This window comes from Oreochromis niloticus, linkage group LG3 (assembly GCF_001858045.2).
Source record: "Oreochromis niloticus isolate F11D_XX linkage group LG3, O_niloticus_UMD_NMBU, whole genome shotgun sequence".
In the NCBI taxonomy this organism is placed as follows: Eukaryota; Metazoa; Chordata; class Actinopteri; order Cichliformes; family Cichlidae; genus Oreochromis; species Oreochromis niloticus.
This window is the reverse complement of record NC_031967.2, coordinates 34242091-34267984: the sequence shown is the minus strand read 5'-3', so window position 1 is coordinate 34267984 and position 25894 is coordinate 34242091. Positions and strand designations below refer to the sequence as shown.

Sequence of the window (25894 nt, the reverse complement as noted above, 5' to 3'; positions counted from 1 at the left end):
GTGACTTTACTGGAACAGTATACTGTAATAGGTTTATATTTTTACTGTAAATTAAATTACATCAAACAGTAAATTAAATTGACAATCATTGGATTTGAAATATTTATTACAACAACTACTGTGATTTTATAGTATTTACTACTGTGATATTTTCAGTGACGTTACATCAATTACTGCAAACGCCAGTTGCAGAAATTTTATTGTAAAATCAATTACAGCAGTTTTCTTTTGTTTGGTTACAATGGTTATAAAGTTACTATGAACACTTTTTTACAGTAAATTACTAGCATCCAGCTACCAGTAAGTTATCAAATTTACAGCCAGCTCTTTACAGTGCAGTGCTGTCCTCCTCTGATTGGTTCAGCCTGCTATCAGCAGTCAGTCTCTGATTACTCCAACAACCTGCTGCAGGCAAATTCAATTAAGTAAAGTTATGAACATACATTGAATATAGATTGTAAAGACAAGATGGAGGGGGCTGTGTGACATCACCATTTACACATTACATTACAGAGGACTCAAATAACATGGTTGGATGGATGGCTTTCATGTTTCCATACTCTAACTTATACTAATAGAAAAAAAGTTTAAGTTCAGTCATACTTAATAAGAGTTTCATATGATCACAGCTAGGAGACGTAAGTAGTAGTAACCAGTAGCCTTCTTGTTGTAGTATAACAAGGTAAACTACTAGACCAAATCAATGTCACTGGGTCAGCCCTGTTTAACACTAACACATTATTGTAAAACACTGCCATCTTGTGGTGAAATCAGAAATACAATTTAACAAATGCTGCTAACTAATGGGCCATTTAGGAGTAATTAAACCAGAGAGATGATCCCCCCCTAAAAGTGTGCAACACAGTTGAGCATGTGCTTTTATAACAGCTTTTAAATTCTGTCATGTGAGTGGATAGAAATGACTACATCATGGCATATAACACACATTTAAGATACACATAACACATTTTATTGTGGCTATCAGGTTAGTTTCTATGGTTTTTTTGTTTTTGTTTTTAAATATGTAAAACATAGATCCCTATTTAGGACACACACACTGTGTAAACAGCGCTTGAACTTCAACCTCATATCTACTTTTTGTAGATACACTTATGGTTTAAATTTGACATTCCCATGTTGCCTTGTTCTCAAGTTATTGCACCAAAAGCTTGCATGTCCAGGCCACCCGCTGCCTTGCGGGGTGATGCCAGTACCCCATTAGCCTTTTATAGCTGATGGGTAAAAATGAAACCATGAACAGAAAGAAGGAGCATTGAGTCACGGTCAAATGTGTACACATACAGTAATGGAAGATTAAACTCAGTGTATTTAATTAGTGGACATAAGATGGAAAAGATAGGCCAAAATAGGTTAAAAGGTTAAAAAAAATGTAGCTGATCCATACCTTTGCAATCACATGACAAAATCCCAAAGCTGCTTTAAAACCAGGCTTACTGACTCTTCAAGGAGTAAGAGTTCTCTAAATCAGCAAGACCAGTCTGAACACTATGAAAAATCTTTTTCCATTGTCCAAGAACAATGACATGCTCGATCTTCAGCCAGCTTACTTCTAATATCTTTCATGCCATGGTGTGCATGGACAGACCTCCATCACACAGTGTGATGGAGGGCATCATATTTTTAACAAAAGACACAAGAATTGCTCTAAAGTCAGAGAGCTGCTGGAAAAAATCAACAATGACAGAGCAATAAGTGGGGCTGGAATCTGAACACTCAGTTTGAGGGCTGAGTGAAGGATTTTAGGTAAGAGTTAAAGTTTGGTTCTTTAAAATCCCAGCCTTTATAACAGATATATTTTTCACAGGCTGTTCTCCTTTACATCACCTATATATAACAACGGAGTTAGAACCTGCTGTGCTGAATTAGGAGCGTAGTCCCTCTCCTTCATATTGTAGTTTCAACACGGTGGGCAGCTCTTTTCATTTCCTGACTCCTCATGAAAAGGAGAGAGGAGTGGTGTCAGCAGCATCTGCCAAATCAAAAAGGAGCGTTTTGCGGATCATACAACTCTTCTACTGGAAAAGATCCCTACATCACCTATACCCGAGGCGTTGTGACATGGCAGTTAAAAATCTATAAACATTACAAACATACCGGTAAAATGAAAAATTCGTAAAAAGGACAAATGGTAAATGGTAAATGGCCTTTATTTGTATAGCGCTTTACTAGTCCCTAAGGACCCCAAAGCACTTTATACATCCAGTCATCCACACACTGGTGATGGCAAGCTACATTGTAGCCACAGCCACCCTGGGGCGCACTGACAGAGGCAAGGCTGCCGGGTTCTGACAAAACGTCCTACCTTGTCAAAACATCCTACCGTAGCGTAAATTTATGGTCTTGTCTATCAATCCGTGCTACCTTATCAGAATATGCTACCTTACGTGGTTAATGGCTCCGTCGTATAGGTAGGACGTTCAGATGGCCAAATCACACTATTAAAACATGCTTCCAGCACACAATCATCTAATGTTGACAAAGAATACCAACACACATGGAGGGAAAAAGACAGCTGTTTTTATTTGAAGTTGTTATGTGTTTTCCTTACATTTTTGGCATTTATATTCTTGGTTGCACTCTTTATATTTTGCACATTCAAAATTTATTGAATAATTTAAAAATAATAGTACATTTTTTCCAAATATACTTCATGGAAAATTAGTCTCCTGAATTTTTTTAATTAGACTTTGAGAAGGGTCTTATCTGAAAGTGTTTGAAGAGCACTATTTGTACTGTGCTGTTTGAAAAGCACTATTTAAATTGGAAGTACACACTCTAACGTGATAAGAACTTTACTGAACTTACCTCGATTTTCAAGTAGGGTACAAGCTATCTGCATTCGTTCCAGCACAACTGCCTCTGTAGTGGTTAACACCTCACTGACCTCTCCAAAATCAAGGTAGTGTTCTGCAAACTGTGAGATTGATTAATTAGAATTTAAAGTCTTAATTAAGTAAAGGATAGGATAATTATTAGCCACAAGGCTTCAGCCTATACCTTTTTCAGTTACTGTATGATTAAGTACTTCCATGTAAAATGATAATCTGTGTTGTTGTTGTTGTTGTTGAACGAAATAAATTTCACTTCACTTAAATTCACTTAAAGTCTTAATTCTAGCTAACAATAAATGGAATCATTTGAATAAGGGTTACCTTTAACAGTAAAACTCCGCAACTGCTGGAATCCTGTTGCTTGTTGTGTTGCATAGTCTGTAACTGCCACTCCATAATGTCTTCATGCCCTCTCATCCTCAGAAAATTCCTAGTTGAACAAAAATGTTTGTAATGAAACAAGAATTTTTTTTATCTAAGAATAATACCTCAGTATCATACATACCTCCAGTTGCGCAGAATTTTCCTGTCATAAACACCTTCATTCCCCATGGGGTCTATGAGTAGTATTTTCTGTGCAGAAATGTTGACAATCTAAAGAAAAAGTTAATAAATTAAAAATTACAATAGTTTGTGCCACTGAAAAATTATTTAAAAATAAAACTTTGTGCAAGAAACTGCTTCACAACAAATTACGCAATTTAATAACAAAATGAACACATACTACAAGAATCCAGTGTGTACCAAAATTCACAGAGCACAGCCACATGTCTTCAACTGGGAACTTCATCTGTGGGATTGGAAGTGTAGAGTAATTTGGATTTACTTAGGTACCATGCGTCTTAGGGTGTTTCCAAATATAGTCTTCTTTAAAGGAACCAAACTCTTTCCTCAGCAACAGAAAGGAGTGAACTGTTTGGACCACTTCTGAACTTTCAACATACCTTGTTGAGGCATCTGAACTGCCCAGAAAACAACAAGCTTGCAACCACTGAACAGAGCAGGTGTACAGCATTCTGTATAAGTATATAAAAAGGTTTCAGAACAGTAAATACATTTTTTTAAATTTCAAAATTAGTAGGCAAATGACATTTCTTACTTACCTTTCGTCTCTCAATAACACAGTGCAGGTATGCATCAATGACCTGTTTTGAAAAATCAGAGTTTATACAACAACAGCAACAATTTTTGAAGTAACTGCTTGAGTGCTGTACACAAAAACATCAAAAGGAATATAATTGCTGATAAAGGTTCTTTCTGCATATACTGAAACCGGGTATTATGATGTCACAGATGTCACAACATCTGTGTTGTGGTTGATCACATTTTTTCCTATTGAAGTGTATGGGTGAAACCTTATCAGAGTTTTGCAATATAAACCCCCCCACCTACCCGCACATTTTAAACTATTAATGGTCTCTGCACTGCAAATGCTTCAGAAGGAGCAGAACCTTGAAATCAGAATCAATAATGATAAGTTCTCTTACCTCATCAGAAAGCCACCGTGACCCCTGCGGTGTTCGAAAAGAGGAATCAAATAACTTGTATGTTCCAACAACTGACTCCAGGCGCCCTGTATCCTTTGCAAGCCATAGCCTCTTTGCTAAAAGAAAAATATGATAAGTTAGCTCGGGCATGCATGAGATTTTTAGTGGAAAAGCTGGGTAAAGGCCGATGGGCCACAACAGGAAAAAAGTCAATACAATAGGCATGCATTTTCACGCAGAGAAATAGGAAAGGTACAGCGGGTGGGCAAAATAGAAAATTACTGACAGGCAGATCAATTATCATCTGTAATAAAGAAGTAAAAGTTTTAAGACAAACCTTTTTTTGAAAGCAACGAGATTGGCACAAGATCGGGGTAGGATGAAATAATAGGCGTGCTCTATTTACACCGGAAACATGGGCGCTTTGAATTGTGCGCATGCGCAGTAACAACAAGTAGGGCAGCTTGATGGGTAGGACGTTTTGTCAGAACACCTGACACTGGCGCCACCGGGCCCTCTGACCACCACCAGTAGGTAACGGGTGAAGTGTCTTGCCTTAGGACACAACGACCGAGACTGTCCAAGCTGGGCCTCGAACCGGCAACCTTCCGAGTGCAAGGCGACCTAGGCAAGACTTGATTGGTCAGTGGGCGGTGCTTTCACACCTGTTGCTCTCTGATGTGAAACTTAACCTGCTCCGGAGCAGGTAGATCTACTGCACAGGTTATCATAGCGATTTATGTCGGTAATAAGTGAGCCACCTTCATAGTAGGCCACGGAAGTCACCCGGATAAACCGAGACTTTGCTTCGTAGTAGCAGTAGAGCTTTTATGTCGTTATGGCATCCGCTAGACGGAGAAACAATGAGACCTCGTTAGACGAATGTCAGTCATCGAGCAAGCTGCCGCGGAATGACAAGAGTCACATAGCAGCTTTAATTTTAGCTCGAGGGGGGAGCAAAGGGATCCCGCTGAAAAACATCAAGATGCTGGCCGGGGTCCCGCTCATCGGGTGGGTGCTGAGGGCCGCCATGGACTCGGGAATGTTTGACAGGTGAGGAAGGACAAGAGCTTTTATTGTAGATGCAGATGAACGATCACCAACAGTCAACTTTAATTTCTTTTAGTAATGAAAAAATCAAATCAGATTTATTATTCAATTCAATTCAATTCAATTTTATTTATATAGCACCAAATCACAACAAAAGTCTCCTCAAGGCGCTTTATATTGTACAGTAGATCGCACAATAATAGATACAGAGAAAAACCCAACAATCATATGACCCCCTATGAGCAAGCACTTTGGCGACAGTGGGAAGGAAAAACTCCCTTTTAACAGGAAGAAACCTCCGGCAGAACCAGGCTCAGGGAGGGGCGGCCATCTGCTGCGACCGGTTGGGGTGAGAGATGGAAAACAGGATAAAGACATGCTGTGGAAGAGAGACAGAGATTAATAACAGATATGATTCGATGCAGAGAGGTCTATTAACACATAGTGAGTGAGAAAAGTGACTGGAAAGGAAAAACTCAATGCATCATGGGAATCCCCGGCAGCCTACGTGTATTGCAGCATAACTAAGGGAGGATTCAGGGTCACCTGGTCCAGCCCTAACTATATGCTTTAGCAAAAGGGAAAGTTTTAAGCCTAATCTTGAAAGTAGAGATAGTGTCTGTCTCCCGAATCCAAACTGGAAGCTGGTTCCACAGAAGAGGGGCCTGAAAACTGAAGGCTCTCCCTCCCATTCTACTTTTAAATACTAAATACTTAAATAATATATAGAACCTACTTCTGTCCACATGTCATAACGGTCTCGTTAAAGTATTCTGCACATCAATAAAGTCAGGGAATGTAAAATGCATCAGTTTGCTCCCTGATCACTAAGCAGCTGCTCAGCAGCTCTGTGCTCAGCTTTAAGTGTGACGTGGAGGAGTCCCACGCGTCCTTTTAGGATGTTTACTTAAAGTCACAAATCAAGAAAACTGCTCGCATTTATCTATTATATTCCACTTCTTTTTTCATCGGTGTGACTCCGCAGACATAACCTGCACATTATGGGAAACAGTTTCTAACATTTTTGTCAGCGACACGTCAACCTGACGTCCCATAAACCTATTTTGACGTTACAAACACTATTACGATCTGGAATTTGTCTCTTCCCATTAAAGTCACCCTCAGCTGAAATATAACTACTCATAACTTAAACTATAAGTTACAATAATTCATACAATTATGCAATAAAACCCTAAAACGTCCTCACTGCCAATAAGTTATTGCAGTGTGAGTTCAGTTTAATTATCCGTTAACAGTTTAGTGCTGCTGCAGCCATCGTTTAACCAACATGAGATCATTCATCAACAAATCTGCTAACTATAAGTGCAGATTTGTTGTTGTTGTCTTGTTTGTTTGTTTTAATCATACATCAGATCCGTTCATTTAAAAAAAAAAAAACTGGAGCATGCGCACTGAGGTAGGGCATAAGTTATATTCCAGCGAAAAGAACAGCAATTGCCAGTTATTTAGTATTCCTACAACCGGTTTGTTCGTTTACCGATAAGCTTGGAGGTATGTGTGTGACCAAGAGGCTGGCAGGTTGTGTGCGTGTGGTTAATTACAGACACAAATTCTCATCTTGTTTTGTTAGCTTTTTGCAGGTCATGTCTTGTTTTCTGATAAAGTGAGAGTTCTCTGCCATCATTATTACAGCTGGCTGTTTTTGTGTCATTGTCAACAAATATACTTTAAACATTTATGGATATTAGTCCAAGCACGATGAGTCCCAGAATTTCTCTTAAGTCGCCCCAATATGTATAGATACACAGATTTGATTTAGCTAATTTCCTGATCCAACCCCAATTTGTTATTCAGGGATCTTTTATGTGTCAAGTAAAAGAATGTGAAAAGACTGAGTCTCAGGATCCCTAATCGAGATATCGATATAAAAATTAAATAAGCAAAGAAGAGACGGAAGAAACACCCTTCAACTGTCACGGCCAGGCGGATCAGCTGCACGCTGATCAGCACTCTCTCTGTTTCTCTCTCTTCCTCTCTCTCTCCTCTTCTCTCTCGCCGAGGCGGAACTCACTGTGGGTTCACGCCCTCGGCCCACGCCCTCGGGAGATGAGACACCTGGGTCTCATTAAGGTGATCAGCACTTAAGCCAGGAGGTGACTGCTGTTCGTCGCTGGATCGTTGTCTACCACGCGTTAGTGAAGTCAAGCTACAGCAAGTTAGTTAAGAGTGTTTTCCTGTGTGCGTCGTACCTAACCCTGTCTCCCTGTCTACAGAGCTTCCTGGATTTTTCCCCCGTGTGATTCCCGCGTGGCAGTGTCGAGTGTGAGCCTGTGATCGTGTGAGTGGATAATCTGAAGAACGCGTGTTTTCCCCTGGACTTCCCTGGAGACCCCTTCTCCCCTCACTCAGCTGTATATAGCACCCCCCCCCCGCACATTCTTGTATATACACCTGGTGGATTGTAAATAAACCCTTCTTGTGAGCATCAGAACCGGAGTCCTGCGCTTGAGTCCTCCTCCACACACCGTAACATCAACTATATTACAAGTGTTGACTGTTCAGAGTTTGTCCAGCAGAGGGCACTCTATAACTTCCCTCTTGCAACACCATAAACTCAACACACTGATCCGAGCCAAGACGGGTGTAAACAAGCAAATAAAAAATAAATAACACATGACAATTGGTAGAGAAATTTAACTGTTTTGTATATCCAAAAACAAAAATATCGGGCGATATATCAGAGTATCGTTTTTCTTAATCACCAGTCTTTAAATGCTTACATTGGTCGATCTCTAATCAAATCAAATCAAATCAAAGTTTATTTATATAGCACATTTCAAGACCGAAGTACACCAAAGTGCTTTCCATAAGATCATAGTACAGATAAAATCAAATATAATAAAATTATAAATATGAAAATATAATAAAATAGTTACATAATCCAATGCAATCCGGATGCAATTTGCCCTAATTGACCTTAAATACAATGTCGAACATGTATGTTTTTAAACGTGATTTAAAAGACTGAATAGAATCCGATGCGCGTATATGGAAAGGAAGTGTATTCCATAATCTAGGTGCTGCAACGGCGAAGGCACGATCACCTCTGGTTTTCAAGCGAGACCTGGGTTGCACTAAGAGCAGTTGGTCTGATGATCTTAGTGCTCTTGTGGGGCTATACGGGCAGAGAAGATCGGCTAGGTAATCAGGTGCCATATTATTTAAAATTTTATAAGTAAACAGTAAAACTTTAAAATCAATTCTAAATTTAATGGGGAGCCAGTGTAAGTTTGCCAAGACAGGAGTAATAGAGTCATACTTTCTTGAGCCAGTCAAAAGGCGAGCTGCGGCGTTTTGAACTAGCTGCAGTCGTTGAAGGAGGGAGAGTTGTAGGCCCATGTACAAGGAGTTGCAGTAGTCTAGCCTTGTAGTAATGAAGGCATGAATAAGTTTCTCCAAATCCTTGTAAGGAATATAAGATTTAGCCTTGGAAATTAGACGTAATTGATGAAAGCTGGATTTAACCACACTAGATACCTGTTTGTCTAATTTAAATGAGCTATCCATAATGACTCCAAGGTTCCTAACGGCATCAGTAAGATGACTAGCAGCAGGACCAAATATGTCATTTAGCCGTCCTGAAGATGTATCTCTGTCAAAGACAATAATTTCTGTCTTCTTCTCATTTAGTGTAAGAAAATTTTGTGATAGCCATTCCTTAACATCCCTTAAACAGTCAAGCAGAAGATGTAATGGGGAGGACGCAGGTCCGGTCAAATGAAGATAAATTTGAATGTCGTCCGCATAACAATGAAAAGAGACATTATGTTTAGCAAATATTGAACTCAATGGCAACAAATACAAGGAAAACAACACGGGGCCCAACACTGAGCCCTGGGGGACACCACAACGAAGGGGAGCAGGTGTGGAAGAATATTTTCCTATCATGACTGAGAATGACCTATCAAAGAAATAGGATTTAAACCATGTAAGGACAGTTCCTTTTAGGCCAACTACTTGTTCAAGCCTTGTCAAAAGAATATCATGGTCAACAGCATCAAATGCTGACGTCAAATCCAGTAAGACTAAGATTGCGGGACACCCCGTGTCAGTAATTAGGAGCAGGTCATTAAAAACCCTTAATAAAGCAGTTTCAGTACTATGACGCTGTCTAAATCCAGACTGGAATTTTTCATATAGACCATTTCTCTCTAAATAAGTCTGAAGTTGTTGAAGCACTATTTTCTCTAGGATTTTTGACAAAAAAGGAAGTTTAGAAATCGGTCTGTAATTCGCTAGCGTATTATGATCAAGGCTAGCTTTCTTTATAACTGGTTGCACGACTGCATGTTTAAAGGCAGTCGGAACACAGCCAGATGACAGTGATAAGTTCATTAAAACTAGGATACAGGGCCCGATAGTATTGAACGCCTCCTTAATTATACGCGAAGGGATGGTGTCAAGCAAAGAGTTAGAGTTTTTCTGGGTATTAATTAATTCTTTTAACGTCGTGAGTGATGCCAGTTCAAACTGATGGAAGACAGCTGAACATACTGGGATTGGGGCATGATTTACAATCAGGGGGTGTGACGCCCTTAGCAGTGAGATTTTATCTACAAAATAGTTCAAAAATTTCTCACAAAGGGCCGGGGAGGCATCTATCAAGACGTCAGGGCAGGGATTAACCACTGAGTTGAAGATTTTAAATAGAACTCGAGGGTTATGACTGTTAGTTGCAATAATGTTTGACAAGAAAGACGTTTTAGCCATTTTAGCGGCCTTCTGATATATGGACCGGCTCATGTGCAGGATGTCTAAAGACACTTGGAGTTGATCTTTCTTCCATTTCCTCTCGGCTCGGCGACAATCACGTCTGAGGGCACTGGTAGATTCATTTAACCAGGGTTGACGAGAGATTTTACGGCGTTTGGTCTTTACTGGGGCTACAGTGTCCAAAATGGAGGAGCATGTAGAGGAAATAAAGTTTACTAAACCATCAACCGAGAGGGAAGCATTACTAAAGTCATCATAGCAAACAGTGTTAGCAAAAGCCTCGGAAAAGAGGGCAACAGACTCCGAATTAATCAGGCGTGTTAAGCACTGTGGGCCCTCAAAGTTCAGATCCAGGTTACATGACTGGACGTTAAACATGACTGGGAAATGGTCCGAGATCCCAGCATCTTTAATGTCAGTGATGGAAATATCCAGGCCATACGACAGAACCAAATCCAGCATATGCCCTTTAGTGTGAGTTGGTTGTCTAACCCACTGGGTAATATTAAATGAGTCAATGAGGGATAAAAAATCCTTGGCGAGGTGGTCAGCCTCACAACATAAATGAATATTAAAATCACCACAAATAAGAACACGATCATTAAGCGTGAGGATAGATCCTAGAAGGCCAGCGAATTCACTGATGAAATCCTTAGTACATTTTGGAGGGCGATACACTACCACACAGAGAATCCGAGAGGAACCAAGCAGCTCCAGAAGTTGTACCTCGAAGCTGGAATATGAGGCAGAGGGCAATTGTCGCACTCTGAGTTTAGTTCGAAAAACCGAGGCTACTCCACCACCCCTGCCCACAGTCCTAGGAGTGTTAAAGAAGGCACAGTCTAGTGGGAGAAGTTCCGAAAAGGGAGAGGACTCACCGGGGCGGATCCAGGTCTCCGTTAAAAACAAAACGTCCAGCCTTGAGGCTAGGAAAAAGTCATTAACAATAAAGGACTTGTTCGCCAGTGACCTAGTATTCAGTAGTGCCATCCGAAGAACGTCGATTGTGTCACTCCTAGATGCACGTCCCAGCTGGCGGAGATTGGTGTAATCCACTCCTCTTCCAGTGTCCCGCTTCAAACTCTAACCGAGTGGAAACTCTGCTGGTTGTACCATTGGGGCTAGCTGGCCGGCATAGTGAATCCATCGATAGCGACACTGTCTGAGGGTATACTGAGAAAGCCAAAAAGCTTCTGAAATGGAGCGGCAATTAACTACTCCAAGTGCTTTTAAATGGGCTTTGATTCGAACGCGAACACCACTCCGTCTGCCCCGCTTCCTATGCCGTTTTTTGTGTAATGGGGCGTTTATCAATATGCGTACTTGTGCGTACTTGTGTTCTCGTGTACTCGTGATACGTCATCAGTCGGAGACCAAGTACTGTTCCAATTCGAAGTACGCATCAAGCCGAGAATGCGAAAAAGTCCCGGATGTGTTCTCGATCCGCCCATTTTATCGAGCATGCATCGGTGTGGACTTGGGACAGCTATATATCCCAGAATGCATTTCGTCCAAAACTCAACAGCGGACTCCCGGCACATCGTTTTCACACCCCCCCCCCCGCTCGCGGACTTCTCACTACTCAGGTTAAAGAAACCCCAGCAGCTGTCTATAGTATTGAGTGTCCACTAGAATAGCAATAAAAGCGTTCTAACATCTCACCTGCTTGTTTTTATTAAGGTATGTACACGTATGTACATGTACACTATTTTTATTAATAGAGGTTTCACTACTGAGGTTAAAAATGATATATAAGTCACTTAGATCACTTCTAAATGTTAATGTTTGGTTTATTTCAGTGTTTTATTTGTTCCTGAGTAAACTGGTTTGGCTGTGATTAAAGTTAAGCTTCATAACATGTTACTCACAGTTAAATTAGGAGGGGACGGCAGTAAAAACTCCGGACCTGTGACATCATCACGTACGCAGGTGTTCCAATTGTACATATCGCGAGTCCGTGCTCACGTTCTCGGCGGGTACGTACTCCCGTGCGTTCTCGGCGAGTACGTACTCACCGAGAACGCGAGTACGTACTCGCGTACTTGAGCATTGATAAACGGCCATGGAAAGAACGGCAAATAGTACGTACAGGCGGAGGAGTCCGTTCGAGTATGGGAAAAGTATCCTAAATTCCGGTGTGAGTCCAATTTTTGATGGTAAAAAGGTCGAAGATTTAAAAGAGTTTGTCGGTCGCAGGTAATTAGTGCAGTAGTGTCTAATCACTATAGCTTTGGCTTTGAGGACAAAATACAGAATGTCTAGTAGTGTTGTGAAAGAGAAGGTTACAATTAATAGTAATGATTATGCACCTTCACTTTCACAGTGTGTGGGTATCAACAGACCATGATAAAATTGAGGAAGTTGCAAAGGCATGGGGTGCTCAGGTGCATCGGAGGAGTCCTAAAGTCTCCAGAGAATTTTCCTCATCAGTAGAAACCATCCAGGAGTTTCTTGAGGACCATAAAGGTAGGAACGTGTTTCTAAGATGGTCTCAAAGCATTGCCCTGCTGCCACAGTGCAGATTACTCTGCTTTTCCTTTCACAGAGGTGGATATAGTTTGCCACTTCCAGGCTACATCACCGTGTCTCCACCCGTTCCACGTGAAGGAGGCCTTAGAGAAGATCACGGTGCACGGTTACGATTCAGTCTTCGCAGTGGTCAGGAGACACCAGTTTCGCTGGAAGGAGGTCGAAAAAGGATGTAAGGGAGCAAGTCTGCACATTTAACCTCTGATCTCATATTTACCTTTTACATCTGCCTTTCTTTCAAGCTGACCCCAAAATGTGTTATTGCTTTGCAGAAAGTACTATAAAGAGAAAGAGAATGAGCTGCCTAGTTAGTTAGAAATGTACTGTAGTATGTTATTATATAATAAGCTCAAGTTATTCATCTATTATCCATTACCGGCATGTTTGTATACATGTTTGTATAACTAAACATATCAATGTTCCCCTTATCTGATTCTTATTGCACTAAAAACTTCCTAAAATGCATTTAAAAACAACAAAGAACATAAAATTAATGTATACAAAATACAATATTATTCACTTAAAATTAAATACTATCCAGAGAGTGAGCTGCCTTGGTGGAGGTTTGTGCTCTTGGAGTGCTTCTTCTATTTCAGCTGCCTAAGGGAAAGTATTTAAACTACTTTTAGAGGGTGTGGTTATCCTGATCAGTTTGCTTGTCTTCTCTTCCAAATAGACCTGTGTGTTGTTGTTTTACACTCACTTCTCAATTTTCAAAAAAAGGTCAAATTTCTTGCTGGTCTGTTAAAGGATTCAAATGACAGGGAGGAGCGGCTATTAAACAGACGATCTTTGCACCTGCACCTTAGTAATTATTAACTGCGATAAACAAAATCCAACAGGTGCTTCACTGGACAAACAATGAAGCACATCCTTACAATGACAGTCTTTTTCTTTTTTATACCTGTTTTTTAACTGCTTAGTATGTCTAAAAATGGGATTGGAGAACTGGTCCCAAGCTTACAAAATACAATATACTGCCAAAAGTATTTGTTTGTCTAACCTTACATGCATATGAACTTGACATTGCATATGAACGTCCCATTCTTAATCCATAGGGTTTAATATGATATCTGCTGATGTTTTGCAACTATAACGGCTTCAACTCTTCTGGGAAGGTTTTCCACAAAGTTTAGGAGTTTTATGGAAAATTTTGATGATTCTTTCTGAAGCACATTTGTGAGGTCAGACAGTGATTTTAATGAAAAGACCTGCCTCACAATCTTCTCTCTAATTCACCCCAAAAGTGTTCTGTCGGGTTGAGGTCAGGACTCTGTGCAGGCCACTCAAGTTCTTCCACACCAAACACGCTCATCCATGTCTTTATGGACTTTTCTTTGTGCACTGGTCTGCAGTCATGTTGGAGCAGTAATGGGCCATCCCCAAACTGTTCCCACAAAGTTGGGAACATGAAATTGTCCAAAATGTCTTGGTATGCTAAAGTATTAAGAGTTCACTTCACTGGATATAAGGGGGGCGTGCCCAGCTTCTGAAAAAAACTTCAGACTAGAAACCCCTCTCCACCATTCTCGTGGCAACCGCCAAACCCAGACTTATCAGTTGGATTGCCAGTGATTCATCACTCCAGAGAACACGTCTCCACTACTCCAGAGCCCAGTTGCGGTGTGCTTTACACCTCTGCACCTGCCGCTTTGCATTACACTTGGTGATGTAAGGCTTGGATGCAGCTGTTTCCATGGAAACCTTTACCATGAAACTCTACACACATGAAGTTGGGAGGTCTTTAGTAATTGACTCTGCAGAAAGTTGAGAACATCTATGCACTATGTGCCTCAGCATCTGCTGACCCCGCTCTGTGATTTTGTGTGGCTGACATAAAAGAGGTACCAATAATTAAGTCACTGCACACTGTACCTGACATTTCTTACCAACCTAAAGCAGGTGCAGCAGATTCATGTAACAAAACAAATGTCAGGTACTTACATCATTTCCCAGTATGTTGATAGCTTAAATAAATAACAGGAAATTGATCTTTTCACTCTTTTCCACTCTCCATAATTATACTAATAATAATCCAAAACATCAACGGTTATCACAGCTGTCACTAGTTCACTTTCCACCTCTGTTCATTTATATCTTCCATTCACCCAGAGTGCCAAAGAGGAGTGCAGCCATCCGTCAGGTGTGTAGTTCCAGGTAGTGGCTGGTGGCATTGTAACTTTGAACCTTAGTTGTGTTTTATTAATGTACAGCAGCAGTTTAACATGTGTAACTAGCTAGCTAACACTTTTGTGTTTCAAAAGAGGCATGAAAGACCAAGAATCTCACAGAAGTGGAAGCTTTTTGCAGCAACGGTGGATCCCCTCAAACAAGAACTAAAAGACTCTTAAGTTCCTACTTTCACCAATAGGAGTGCTAATATCAAATAAAATGTATTATCATATTATTATTAATATATCCTGATGCTGTGATCCATAAAATCAAACTTTAAATCCTAATTTAGTTGTTAATTCCTTTTCACTTGCTTACTTATCACCAATAAGACATTTTGAACCATGCATCCTGTTTTACTTGGCATAAAGTCATTTTTGCTTTGGCACATACATGTATTTCTAAGTTGTGTTTGTAATTACCCACACGCACACAACCTGTCAGTGCACTTGATTACACACCTACCTCCAGGTTTACAACCAGTTTAAAGGTTAACTCATAAACTGGTTGTTGGAAGTATAAATCGTGACTGTTGTTCGTTTTACTGGAACATCCTTTTTATCCCTCTTCATTGTCAACACTCTTGTTTTCATTTTCCATTGGAGTTTTATGAACAATACAACACTTAACATGTATATGATTAAAAAAAACACACAAACAAACAAAGCTACAGAATTTAATATTTCTCACAGATTTGGTCACCCACCTACTATGATGGCATGAATTTCCATTAAATGTCTTTTTAAAAACTCAGTTCACTCACACACTGGTTACTATGCCAAGAAGCAGACAGCTTCTCTGTGTAAACAACTACTTAATGGAAAGAGGAGTTTGCATTGTTATAAATGGATCCTGTTTCCTTCTAGCTGGTGAGCAAACAGTGCCGTTCAATCTGGAGCCAGCCAAACGGCCGCAGCGTCAGGACTGGCCAGGGGAGCTGTGTGAGAATGGCTCATTTTACTTCGCCAAAAAAGAGATCATTGAAAAGGAAGGACACTTGCAGGTAAAGGTGGTGGTGATGATGGTGGTGGTGCATATATGGTTTATAATGACTCTGAAAAAACAGCCCGTGCCTGGGTTATTCCTGGTTGGCACCAACCAGCTTGAGAGAAGCGCCTAAAATAATGTCTACCAGTCAGCTTTTAATCAACTATCCATTCCCTTTCCTAATCCAGCCTATGTTTCTCCAATCAGGTACGGTTACTTCGGTAAGGTCACACCAGAAGTGGTCTTCCTAATGTTCTGCAACATTTCCGGCTGTTTAACTGATGGAAAGATCTTTATGTCTGAGAGGCAATGGTGTCTGTCGAACACCAGAGACACAACTGGGCTTCGGATACTGCAGAACAAGTTGAGGTTGGATCTTTTTCAGCTGTCTGAACAGAATAATGTAAACTTTTGTAATCTTGTGTAACGTCACTCACAAAACTGCACTCTGTCTTGCTTCTCCAGCTCATACTGTTGACCTCAGAGAAAGACCCCATTAACCCAACTTTGCTTCAAAAACTTGAAGATAGGATAATGTCCACTTGATTCCTGTCCTGCCTTCTTCACAGCCAGTGTGAGAGTCTTTAGGATTGTTAAAAAGCAAATACAGCCTATCCAAATGTTGATATGGCAACAAAACATCACAGTAATAGTAGTAATAAGAATTAATGCATCTGATCAAAGGAAGCTAAAAATTTTGTGTTGTTTTGTGTTTTTTTCTTTTTTTGGAAGAACTTTCCATAACATGGCCATGCTTTTCAATTCTACACACTGGGGAATAGAGCTGCCTGTGTGATATGTGACAGAGAAAATATTTGCATAGCTTCTGGATGTTGCCCTGGCTGCCCGGTCAGACATCATACCTTTGATATGAGTTTTCTTTCATTTATTAAAAAGCTAAACCAAATATGGTGACATGGAAAGGAAGAATTTCACACTCAGGTGACATATAAAATGTCCATTTTCAGTCAGGGTGGCACAACCCACTATACTCCTAGTTTGAGTCACAAGATTAATGTCCAAGACAGAGTCTGCATGCAGGTCTGTGAAAGCAACATAATTAACTATCAGTGCTCAGAGCTCCACACCCAGGTTAGAGATTAGCTGACCTTTTTTTTCAAGCCACCAAAAACAAAACATGCACAAAGTATGATGTCATCTCTCATACAACAGTAACACAACTTGAATGACATGCAACTCTTTCCTACTGACCCTTCTGCCCCACCTCTCAGACACGTTTCCACATGTTCAAACACAGCAGCACGATAAAGAGGAAACTGCTGAGCAGCAGAACATCAGCAGAGACAGAAAATTACACATCAACTGCCCGTAAAAGACAGACATGGCCAGCAAATACACTCGCCTTGGTGAGTACATTTAAGAAGACTAATCTGTAACAATAATTTTATGTAAAGGGTAGTAAAACTCGACACATTCATAAAATGCCCAATATGGACTTCAATTCTCAAAAGTTAAGTAAAAACTAGCACAGACTGAAAAAAAATTGTTTTCTTTGATTAAAGCCCAAAGTCAGAAAGAACCTAGGGGGAAGAAAATTAAAAGAATCTATTAGGAAAATAATTGCTTTTGAATCAATATCTTCAACGGTTTCTTGACACTATAAGATGTGAAAGTTAAGCAAGATTTGAACAGCTTTTCCAATAAACCTGCAGAGAGGCTTTTTGCTGTTCATCTGCTTAAAGTTTGTTCCATTTACCAATAAACATTTAGCACTTGGAAGAGGAAGTATAGGGCAGCAAACACCAGTAAAACAATTATGAGTTGTTTTATTACTGTAATGTGCAATATGTATTGCTGCAATAAAGTACGTATCTATTTGAGAACTTCCCCCTGTGGTTTGTGCAGCTTCTCTAATAACCAGCAGATTAATGCTCCATCCACCAAATCTAAAACCCAAGTCCAAAAACGTTTTAAAATCTAACTAAAACCAGAATGCAATAATTAGCAATTCTCATGCAACAGGATTTTATTCACAGAACATAGAAATTTACAATATCTGTTTGCATTTTTTATGGGAAAGTGGTGACAGAAGTCAAAGGGAAGATGGTGTGGAGTGGAGAGAGATAGGACCCAAGTGCAGACGATGGAGACGGAGTGATGATGATAACAAAAGGCGAGCCTTTATTTAGGGCTGTACAAATGTTACAAATAAAAGGCAAGAACAACTAGAAAGGACAAAACAAAACCTATTGTGGAAAAGCTAAACATGAAACCTGATACACATCTAGAAAACCTGAGACCTGGAAACACGGAGGAAAAAACCAGTTGAGGAAACGTAGGGGATTACTCGCAGGAATAAAACTCAGATGATCCGACATGAAACAAAAGGGAAGCACGCACTATATGCACACACACAGAGAAAGGAGGAAATGGTGGACATGCAGGGAACACAGCTGAGACTAATCAGATGAGACAAGACAGGGAGGAAACAAAACAGAATACACTGATACAGAGCATGGGACTGTCAAAGTAAAACAGGAAATAACACGAAGATCAAACCATGGACACTAGACACAACACAAGGCAGGCACAGAGAACACCAAAACACTGGAAATAATTAACAAATAACCAGGAAAACTAACTGAATAACTGAATATTAATAAACACAAACATAAACATGGAGTCACTAGACTCTGTACCATGACATTTTGTGTTGGCGTCTCCAAACAGTGAAATAGTAAAATACTGTGTACATGAGAAAGAGGTCATACAGAGGTTTCAGGATGACTGTGGGATGATGCCTTGACATCATGACATTGATGAGGTTTAAAAACACATGAACAAAGATTTTTTTTCTTTTCTTTCTTTTTTACAGATGCACCAAATTAGAAAAATTCCCTTATAAAGTAAGATACACTTATTTACTTGCAAGGAAGCAAAAGCATACACTGTGAACATCTATGTGACTCCTCGCAATCCTGCAAGTTTGGTTGATAAACTTCCAACGTTATCCTGGGAAGGGATATGTGTGACACGCTTGCAGAAAAACAGTTCTGTTGCACTCGTACATAATTGTAATGGTGCTTTGGAAAACATGTAGCAGAGGAGCCACAACAAGACCTGAGAAGGATGCATTTGAGGGACAGATAGAGAGAAGTATTCCCTCAGCTTACTGTAGAGTGTTGCATAGCCTTACTTCATTTTTCCATCACTTATCTAGAACATGTCTTTACTTTTCTTCTTCTCTCGCTCCTGTTGATCAACTCTCCCAGGTTTACTTTTCTTGGACGTATTTAAATTTAGACAATTTGCTGGACTGCTGTGTTTCTTTTTATTTACCGTATTTTCATGACCATAAGGCGCACTTAAAAGTCTTAGATTGTCTTCAAAAAGTACGGCGCGCCCTATAGTACAGTGCGCCCTGTGTGTTGTAATGAGGACGTAGTAGAGAACACCATGAGAACGCTAAAGGGTGAAGTGTGGGCGTTGACTGTAGCGGTATATACGATCGCACATACCTGTATAAAAGTACAGGTATGTCCGTTATGCAGGACATCGTTGTTTTAACAACCCTGAAAATGGCAAAGAGACACGCTTATGAAGCACAGTTTAAACTGAAGGCCATCAGCTACGCGGAGGAACATGGAAATCGAGCAGCGGAGAGAGAATTTAAGATTAACGAATCGATGGTTCGCAAATGGAGGAAGCTAGAAAACAAGCTCCAGCAGGTCAAGAAAACGCAGCTGAGTTTCCGCGGACATAAGGCGAGGTGGCCCGAGTTGGAGGAAAGACTCGAGCGGTGGATCATCGAGCAAAGAACGAGCGGGAGAAGCGTTTCGACGGTCACCATTCGGCTAAAAGCAGTTTCACTAGCTGAAGAGATGAACATTGAACATTTCCAAGGAGGCCCGTCTTGGTGCTTTCGTTTTATGAAACGGTGCCATTTTTCCATCCGGACCAGGACTACGGTAGCGCAGCAACTTCCAGCGGATTATAAGGAAAAGCTGGCCATCTTCCGCTCCTACTGCAGCAAACACATCGGTGACAAAAACATCCAGCCCAGCCACATCACAAACATGGACGAGGTCCCGCTCACTTTTGACATCCCGGTGAGTCACACTGTGGAGAAGAAGGGGACCAGCACGGTAGCGATACGCACAACGGGGTATGAAAAGTCTTCTTTTACTGTTGTGCTTGGCTGCCATGCTAATGGACAGAAACTGCCACCTATGGTGATTTTTAAGAGAAAGACTTTGCCTAAAGAGAAGTTTCCAGCAGGAATCATCATTAAGGCAAATGAAAAGGGCTGGATGGATGAGGAAATGATGAAAGAGTGGCTGAGGGAGGTGTATGTAAGGAGACCAGGTGTTTTTTTCCACGCATCACCATCGCTCTTAATCTGTGACTCTATGCGTGCCCATCTCACAGCCGATGTGAAAAAACTAGTGAAACAAATGAACTGTGAGCTTGCTGTCATTCCGGGAGGCCTGACAAAGGAACTCCAACCGCTGGACATCGGTGTGAACCGCCCATTCAAAGTAAGGCTGCGAGCGGCCTGGGAGCGATGGATGACTGATGGAGACCACAGTTTCACCAAGAGTGGAAGGCAGCGCCGGGCGAGTTACGCCACAATTTGCCAATGGATTGTAGATGCTTGGGCTAACATGTCTGCTGGCACTGTTGTTCGAGCTTTCGCAAAAGCCGGCATCATTTCCGAGGAGCCGCACGGCACGGAAAGTGACTCTGACAGTGAAGAAAGTGAACCTGGCATGTTTGATGGAGATTTAGCGCAGCTGTTCAATTCAGACACAGAGGATGAGGACTTCGATGGGTTTGATTGATGATAAAAATGTGAGTACCAAACTTTGTTTTGCTGCTGCTTTATTTTTAAATACGCACACTTGTATGCTTGTGTGTTGTTGATGATGACGATTACTGGTAATAAAAATGTGAGTACCAAACTCAGTTTTGCTCCTGCTTTATTTTTAAATATGCACACTTGTATGCTTGTGTGTTGTTGATGATGACGATTACCGGTAATAGAAATGTGAGTAAGGTACCGAACTCAGGTTTGCTCCCGCTTTATTTTTAAATACGCATACGGTACTTGTATGCGCCCTATAATCCAGTGCGCCTTATGTGTGTGTTAAATACAGTAATGGCACACATAACTGAGACTGCGCCTTTTAGTACAGTGCGTCTTATGGTCGTGAAAATACGGTACTCAGTGATTTAATGTCAGTTTGGCCTGCACATGATAGAACAGAAAGTATACTTTCTTTCTTCAGAATTTGAAATGTGAAAATATTAACTTTAGTGAAAGGAAATTGTAAAATGTAACTTTATACAATCATCAATAAAAGATGTTTAATACTCTTCAGCAGAGCAAGAGGAGCCAGAGAAGCCAGAACTCAGGATTTTGCTTCTTGGAAAAACTGGAGTTGGAAAGAGTGCTTCAGGAAACACCATCTTAGGAAAAAGGAATGCTTTTGAATTTACATCAGAGTGTCAGAAGGAAACAGGAGACTTTGAAGGTCAAAAACTGGCTATAGTTGATACTCCAGGTCTGTTTGATACCCATAAAACTGAAGAGGAGTTGACAGCAGAGATGGAGAGATGCATCTGCTTTGCTGCTCCTGGTCCTAATGTGTTCCTGGTTGTGATTCAGGCCAACAGATTCACAGAAGAAGATCAAGAAACAGTGAAAATCATTCAGAAGATGTTTGGAAAAAGGTCAGCATGTTCCACATTAGTCTTGTTCACCCACGGAGATTACCTGAAGTCAGATGGAAACACCATAAAGGAATTAATCAGTAAAGATCCAGCTCTCAGTGGCTTCATCAGTAAGTGCGGTGGAGGATATCACATCTTTAACAACAGAGACAAGGATCCCTCTCAGGTCAGAGAACTGCTGGAGAAGATCAACACCATGGTTCAGAGAAATGCAGGAAGATACTACACCATTGAAATGTTCAGAGAGGCTGACCTTCGGATTGTTCTTATTGGGAAAACTGGAGTTGGGAAGAGTGCATCAGGAAACACCATCTTAGGAGAAAAAGCTTTTAAATCCTCAGCAGGTTTTTCTGTAGTAACATCAGAGTGTCAGAAGGAAACAGGTCTGTTTGATGGTCAAAAACTGGCTGTAATTGATACTCCAGGTTTATTTGACACCGGAAAAACTGAAGAAGAGGTGAAGGAAGACATCAGTAGCTGCATCAACCTTGCTGCTCCTGGTCCTCATGTGTTCCTGGTTGTGATTCAGGCCAACAGATTCACAGAAGAAGAACAAGAAACTGTCAAAATCATCAAGAATATGTTTGGAGAACAGTCAGCACGTTACACTATGGCCTTGTTCACCTGTGGGGACAATCTTGAGGCAGATGGAGTCCCAATAGAAAAAATGATCAATGATAATTCTGTTATCGCTGACTTTATCAGTCAGTGTGGTGGAGGATATCATGTCTTTAACAACAGAGACAAGGATCCCTCTCAGGTCAGAGAGCTGCTGGAGAAGATCAACATAATGATTAAGAGAAAAGGAGGAGGATGCTACACCACTGAAATGTTCAGAGAAGCTCAGATAGCCATGAACAAACCAGAAGCCGACCTCAGGATTGTTCTTGTTGGGAAAACCAGAGTTGGGAAGAGTGCAGCAGGAAACATCATCTTAAGGGGAAAAGTATTTAGATCAACAGACTTCTCTTCCTCTGTAACATCAGAGTGTCAGAAGGAAACATGTCAGTGTGAAGGTAAAACACTGGCTGTAGTTGATACTCCAGGTCTGTACAAAACTAAACTAACTAAAGAGGAGGTGAAGAGAGAGATTGTTAGATGCATCTCCTTTGCTGCTCCTGGTCCTCATGTGTTCCTGGTTGTGATCCAACCAAAAAGATTCACCAAAGAAGAACAAAAAACTGTGAAAATCATTCAGAAGATATTTGGTGATCAAGCAGCTGATTACACGATGGCCTTGGTAATCCATGAAGATGATGTGAAGGAAGATATCATAGAAGAAGCAATCAAACATCCAGATCTCAAAGACTTCATCAGTCAGTGCCATGGAGGATATCATGTTTTTAACAGCAGAAACAAGGATCCCTCTGAGGTCAGAGAGCTGCTGAAGAAAATCAACACAATGACTGAGAGAAATGGAGGATGCTGCTACACCACCAAAATGTTTGAAGAGGCAGAGAAAGCCATAAAAACAGAGATGGAACGACTTGAGAAAGAAAATCCAGAGATGACGGCCAAAGAAGCAAGATACAAAGCAGAAAGAAGGAACGAGTTTACTCAGGGGAGTCAGTATGCTGTTATTCCTGGAGCTGATAGTGGTGTTAATGTTAGAGCTGCTGCTGGTGCTGGAGCTGGGGCTGGAGTTGCTACTGGTATTGGTGCTGGAATTGGCATTGAAGTTGCTGTTGCAGCTGGTGTTGGAGCCATAGGGGGTCCAGTGGGAGCTGCAGTAGGAGCATTAGCTGGAGCTTTAGTGGGACTTGCAGCTGGTTTCACAGTAAAATCTGTAATTTCAAAAAGAAAATTAAATGATTGTGTTACACAGTAATAATCAATGAAAAATTACATTTATCAGCAGCTTGTCAATGCTCCATTAACAAGAAAATGGATCAAAAATAATAACAGTAATAGTAATAATTTTTTGAGTATGCGTTGTTTAGATAGATGGATGAAAGAAAGACATAATATATGAGATGCAAAAGAGAAAGACATAAAGTTAAGAAACAATATGTTTCTTTAGGACAGCTGAGTTGTTGTTGAAGTTGATGCTCCACATACCACTGAAGTTGGAGTTGCTGTGCATCTTACTCCCACTGCTACAGTGAAAAATCCAGCATTTATTAAACAGTGATGTTGCAGTAACTTGTAAAAGTCACATTATCATGACGACAGAATGTAATCATTGTAGCATAACTATCTTTGTAATTCTTATTATTGTTGACTTTTTTAGATTAAATAATAGATTTAATAACGTTATAATTTTTATTAATTAATTGAATAGGAACATCATTACTGATTATTAGCTTACTTGTAATGATTGGGGGTATATTAAATTATAGTCTAAACCGATCAGTCTGTCAGATTGTGTACAATGTGTTTTAAAACTGTGGTCTAACACATAGCTGGATCTCTTATATGATGAATTATGAATTGAACAGATTAAATTTATTGATCAAAGTTTTCTTCTTGTTGTCTTTCCCAACAAAAAAACCTGGAACAAACCAGTTTCCCATGAAAAGATTCACTGAGATGTTTAAGATTATGAGCTTGTCATGTGGAAGAACAGCAGACATTTATTTCATGTTTTCTCCACTGTGTCAAACACATTTTTTTCAGTGATTAGATGGAACAAATTAAAATGTTAACAGTCAAGTGAAAATAATCTGCACACAGAGGGATGGTAAAACTGCATCAGCCATCATTATGAATCAGTTTGTTTGGTTTTATGCAGTAGCACCACCTGCTGAACAAACTCTGACCTGCAGTAAAACTTCAAATGAAGTAGAAATACTTCCTTCAGCTCGGAACTGTGTGTGATCATCTGTGCTGAGTGATGCAAAATGGACGAGACTGAATGTGGATGGATTATTTTAATTATTTTAATCAACTGCTGCTGCTAAAATCAGCTAAAAAAAAAAAAAAAAAAAAAAAAAAAAACTAACCAGAAACAATCTGAATGTTGTGTCTGGGACTTTGTCAAAAAAAAAAAAGATCAGAGAAACCTGTTAATATGACAATAAAGTGCAAAAAGACTGGAAGTTAAGGCTGGAACTGAAGACACACATTTATTAAAAAGAACGACAGCAATGTTTAAATAATAATGAAACGAGATTAATACACACACCAACAAACTTCTGTAATATCAGTAAGACATTACAGTAACAGTAAGACAATACAATTGAATTATACAGTAATTTTACTCTAAATTAAATTTACAGTTACTTTACTGGAACAGGATACTGTAATAGGTTTGTAATTTTACTGTAAATGAAATAACATCAAACACAGTAAATTAAATTGACAATTATTATATTCAAAATATTTATTACAACAAGTACTTTGATTTCACAGTATTTGCTACTGTGATATTTGTATTAAAGTATATCAATTACTGCAAAGTCCAGTTGCAGAACTTTTGCTGTAAAATCAATTACAGCAGGACTTCTTTTTTGCCATACAAATGTTTACAAAGTTACAATGAACACTTTTTACAGTAAATTACTTGCATCCAGCTGCCAGTAAGTTTTAAAATTTACAGCCACCTCTTACAGTGCAGTGCTATCATCCTCCTGTGATTGTTTGAGCCTGCTGTCAGCAGTCAGTCTCTGATTCAATTCAATTTTATTTATATAGCACCAAATCACAACAGCAGTCGCCTCAAGGCGCTTTATATTGTACAGTAGATAGCACAATAATAAATACAGAGAAAAACCCAACAATCATATGACCCCCTATGAGCAAGCACTTTGGCGACAGTGGGAAGGAAAAACTCCCTTTTAACAAGAAGAAACCTCCGGCAGAACCAGGCTCATGGAGGGGCGGGGCCATCTGCTGCGACCGGTTGGGGTGAGAGAAGGAAAACAGGATGAAAAACATGCTGTGGAAGAGAGACAGAGATTAATAACAGATATGATTCAATTTAGAGAGAGGTCTATTAACACATAGTGAGTGAGAAAGGTGACTGGAAAGGAAAAACTCAATGCATCATGGGAATCCCCGGCAGCCTACGTCTATTGCAGCATAACTAAGGGAGGATTCAGGGTCCAGCCCTAACTATATGCTTTAGCAAAAAGGAAAGGTTTATGTCTAATCTTAAAGGTAGAGATGGTGTCTGTCTCCTGAATCCAAACTGGAAGCTGGTTCCACAGAAGAGAGGCCTGAAAACTGAAGGCTCTGCCTCCCATTCTACTTTTAAATACTCTAGGAACAACAAGTAAGCCTGCAGTGCGAGAGCGAAGTGCTCTAATAGGGTGATATGGTACTACAAGGTCCTTAAGATTTATTTATTTATTTATTTATTTTTTGTTTCACACATGGTACAGCAATTCATTTCCCATACACAACCTTCCTTTGAATTAAAGTAACACTGTTTCCATGCATGAAAAGGAG

At 40.2% G+C, this 25894-nt stretch overlaps 2 protein-coding genes across 2 annotated transcripts; both read left to right on the top strand.

Moving 5' to 3' along the window:
- Positions 1-4992: 4992 nt before the first annotated feature.
- LOC100691690 (N-acylneuraminate cytidylyltransferase) lies at positions 4993-16289 on the top strand. Its single transcript, XM_019354784.2, has 6 exons — positions 4993-5392; positions 12447-12589; positions 12669-12824; positions 15691-15839; positions 15960-16180; positions 16277-16289. The coding sequence occupies exons 1-6, from the start codon at positions 5178-5180 to the stop codon at positions 16287-16289; spliced, it is 897 nt and encodes a 298-aa protein (XP_019210329.1). The 5' UTR covers positions 4993-5177.
- A 764-nt stretch (positions 16290-17053) lies between these two features.
- LOC100691422 (GTPase IMAP family member 8-like) lies at positions 17054-23580 on the top strand. The gene is made up of 2 exons (XM_005463712.4): positions 17054-17178; positions 21154-23580. Exons 1-2 carry the CDS (start codon positions 17154-17156, stop codon positions 23331-23333), a joined length of 2205 nt encoding a protein of 734 aa, XP_005463769.2. The 5' UTR covers positions 17054-17153; the 3' UTR covers positions 23334-23580.
- Positions 23581-25894: the final 2314 nt, after the last annotated feature.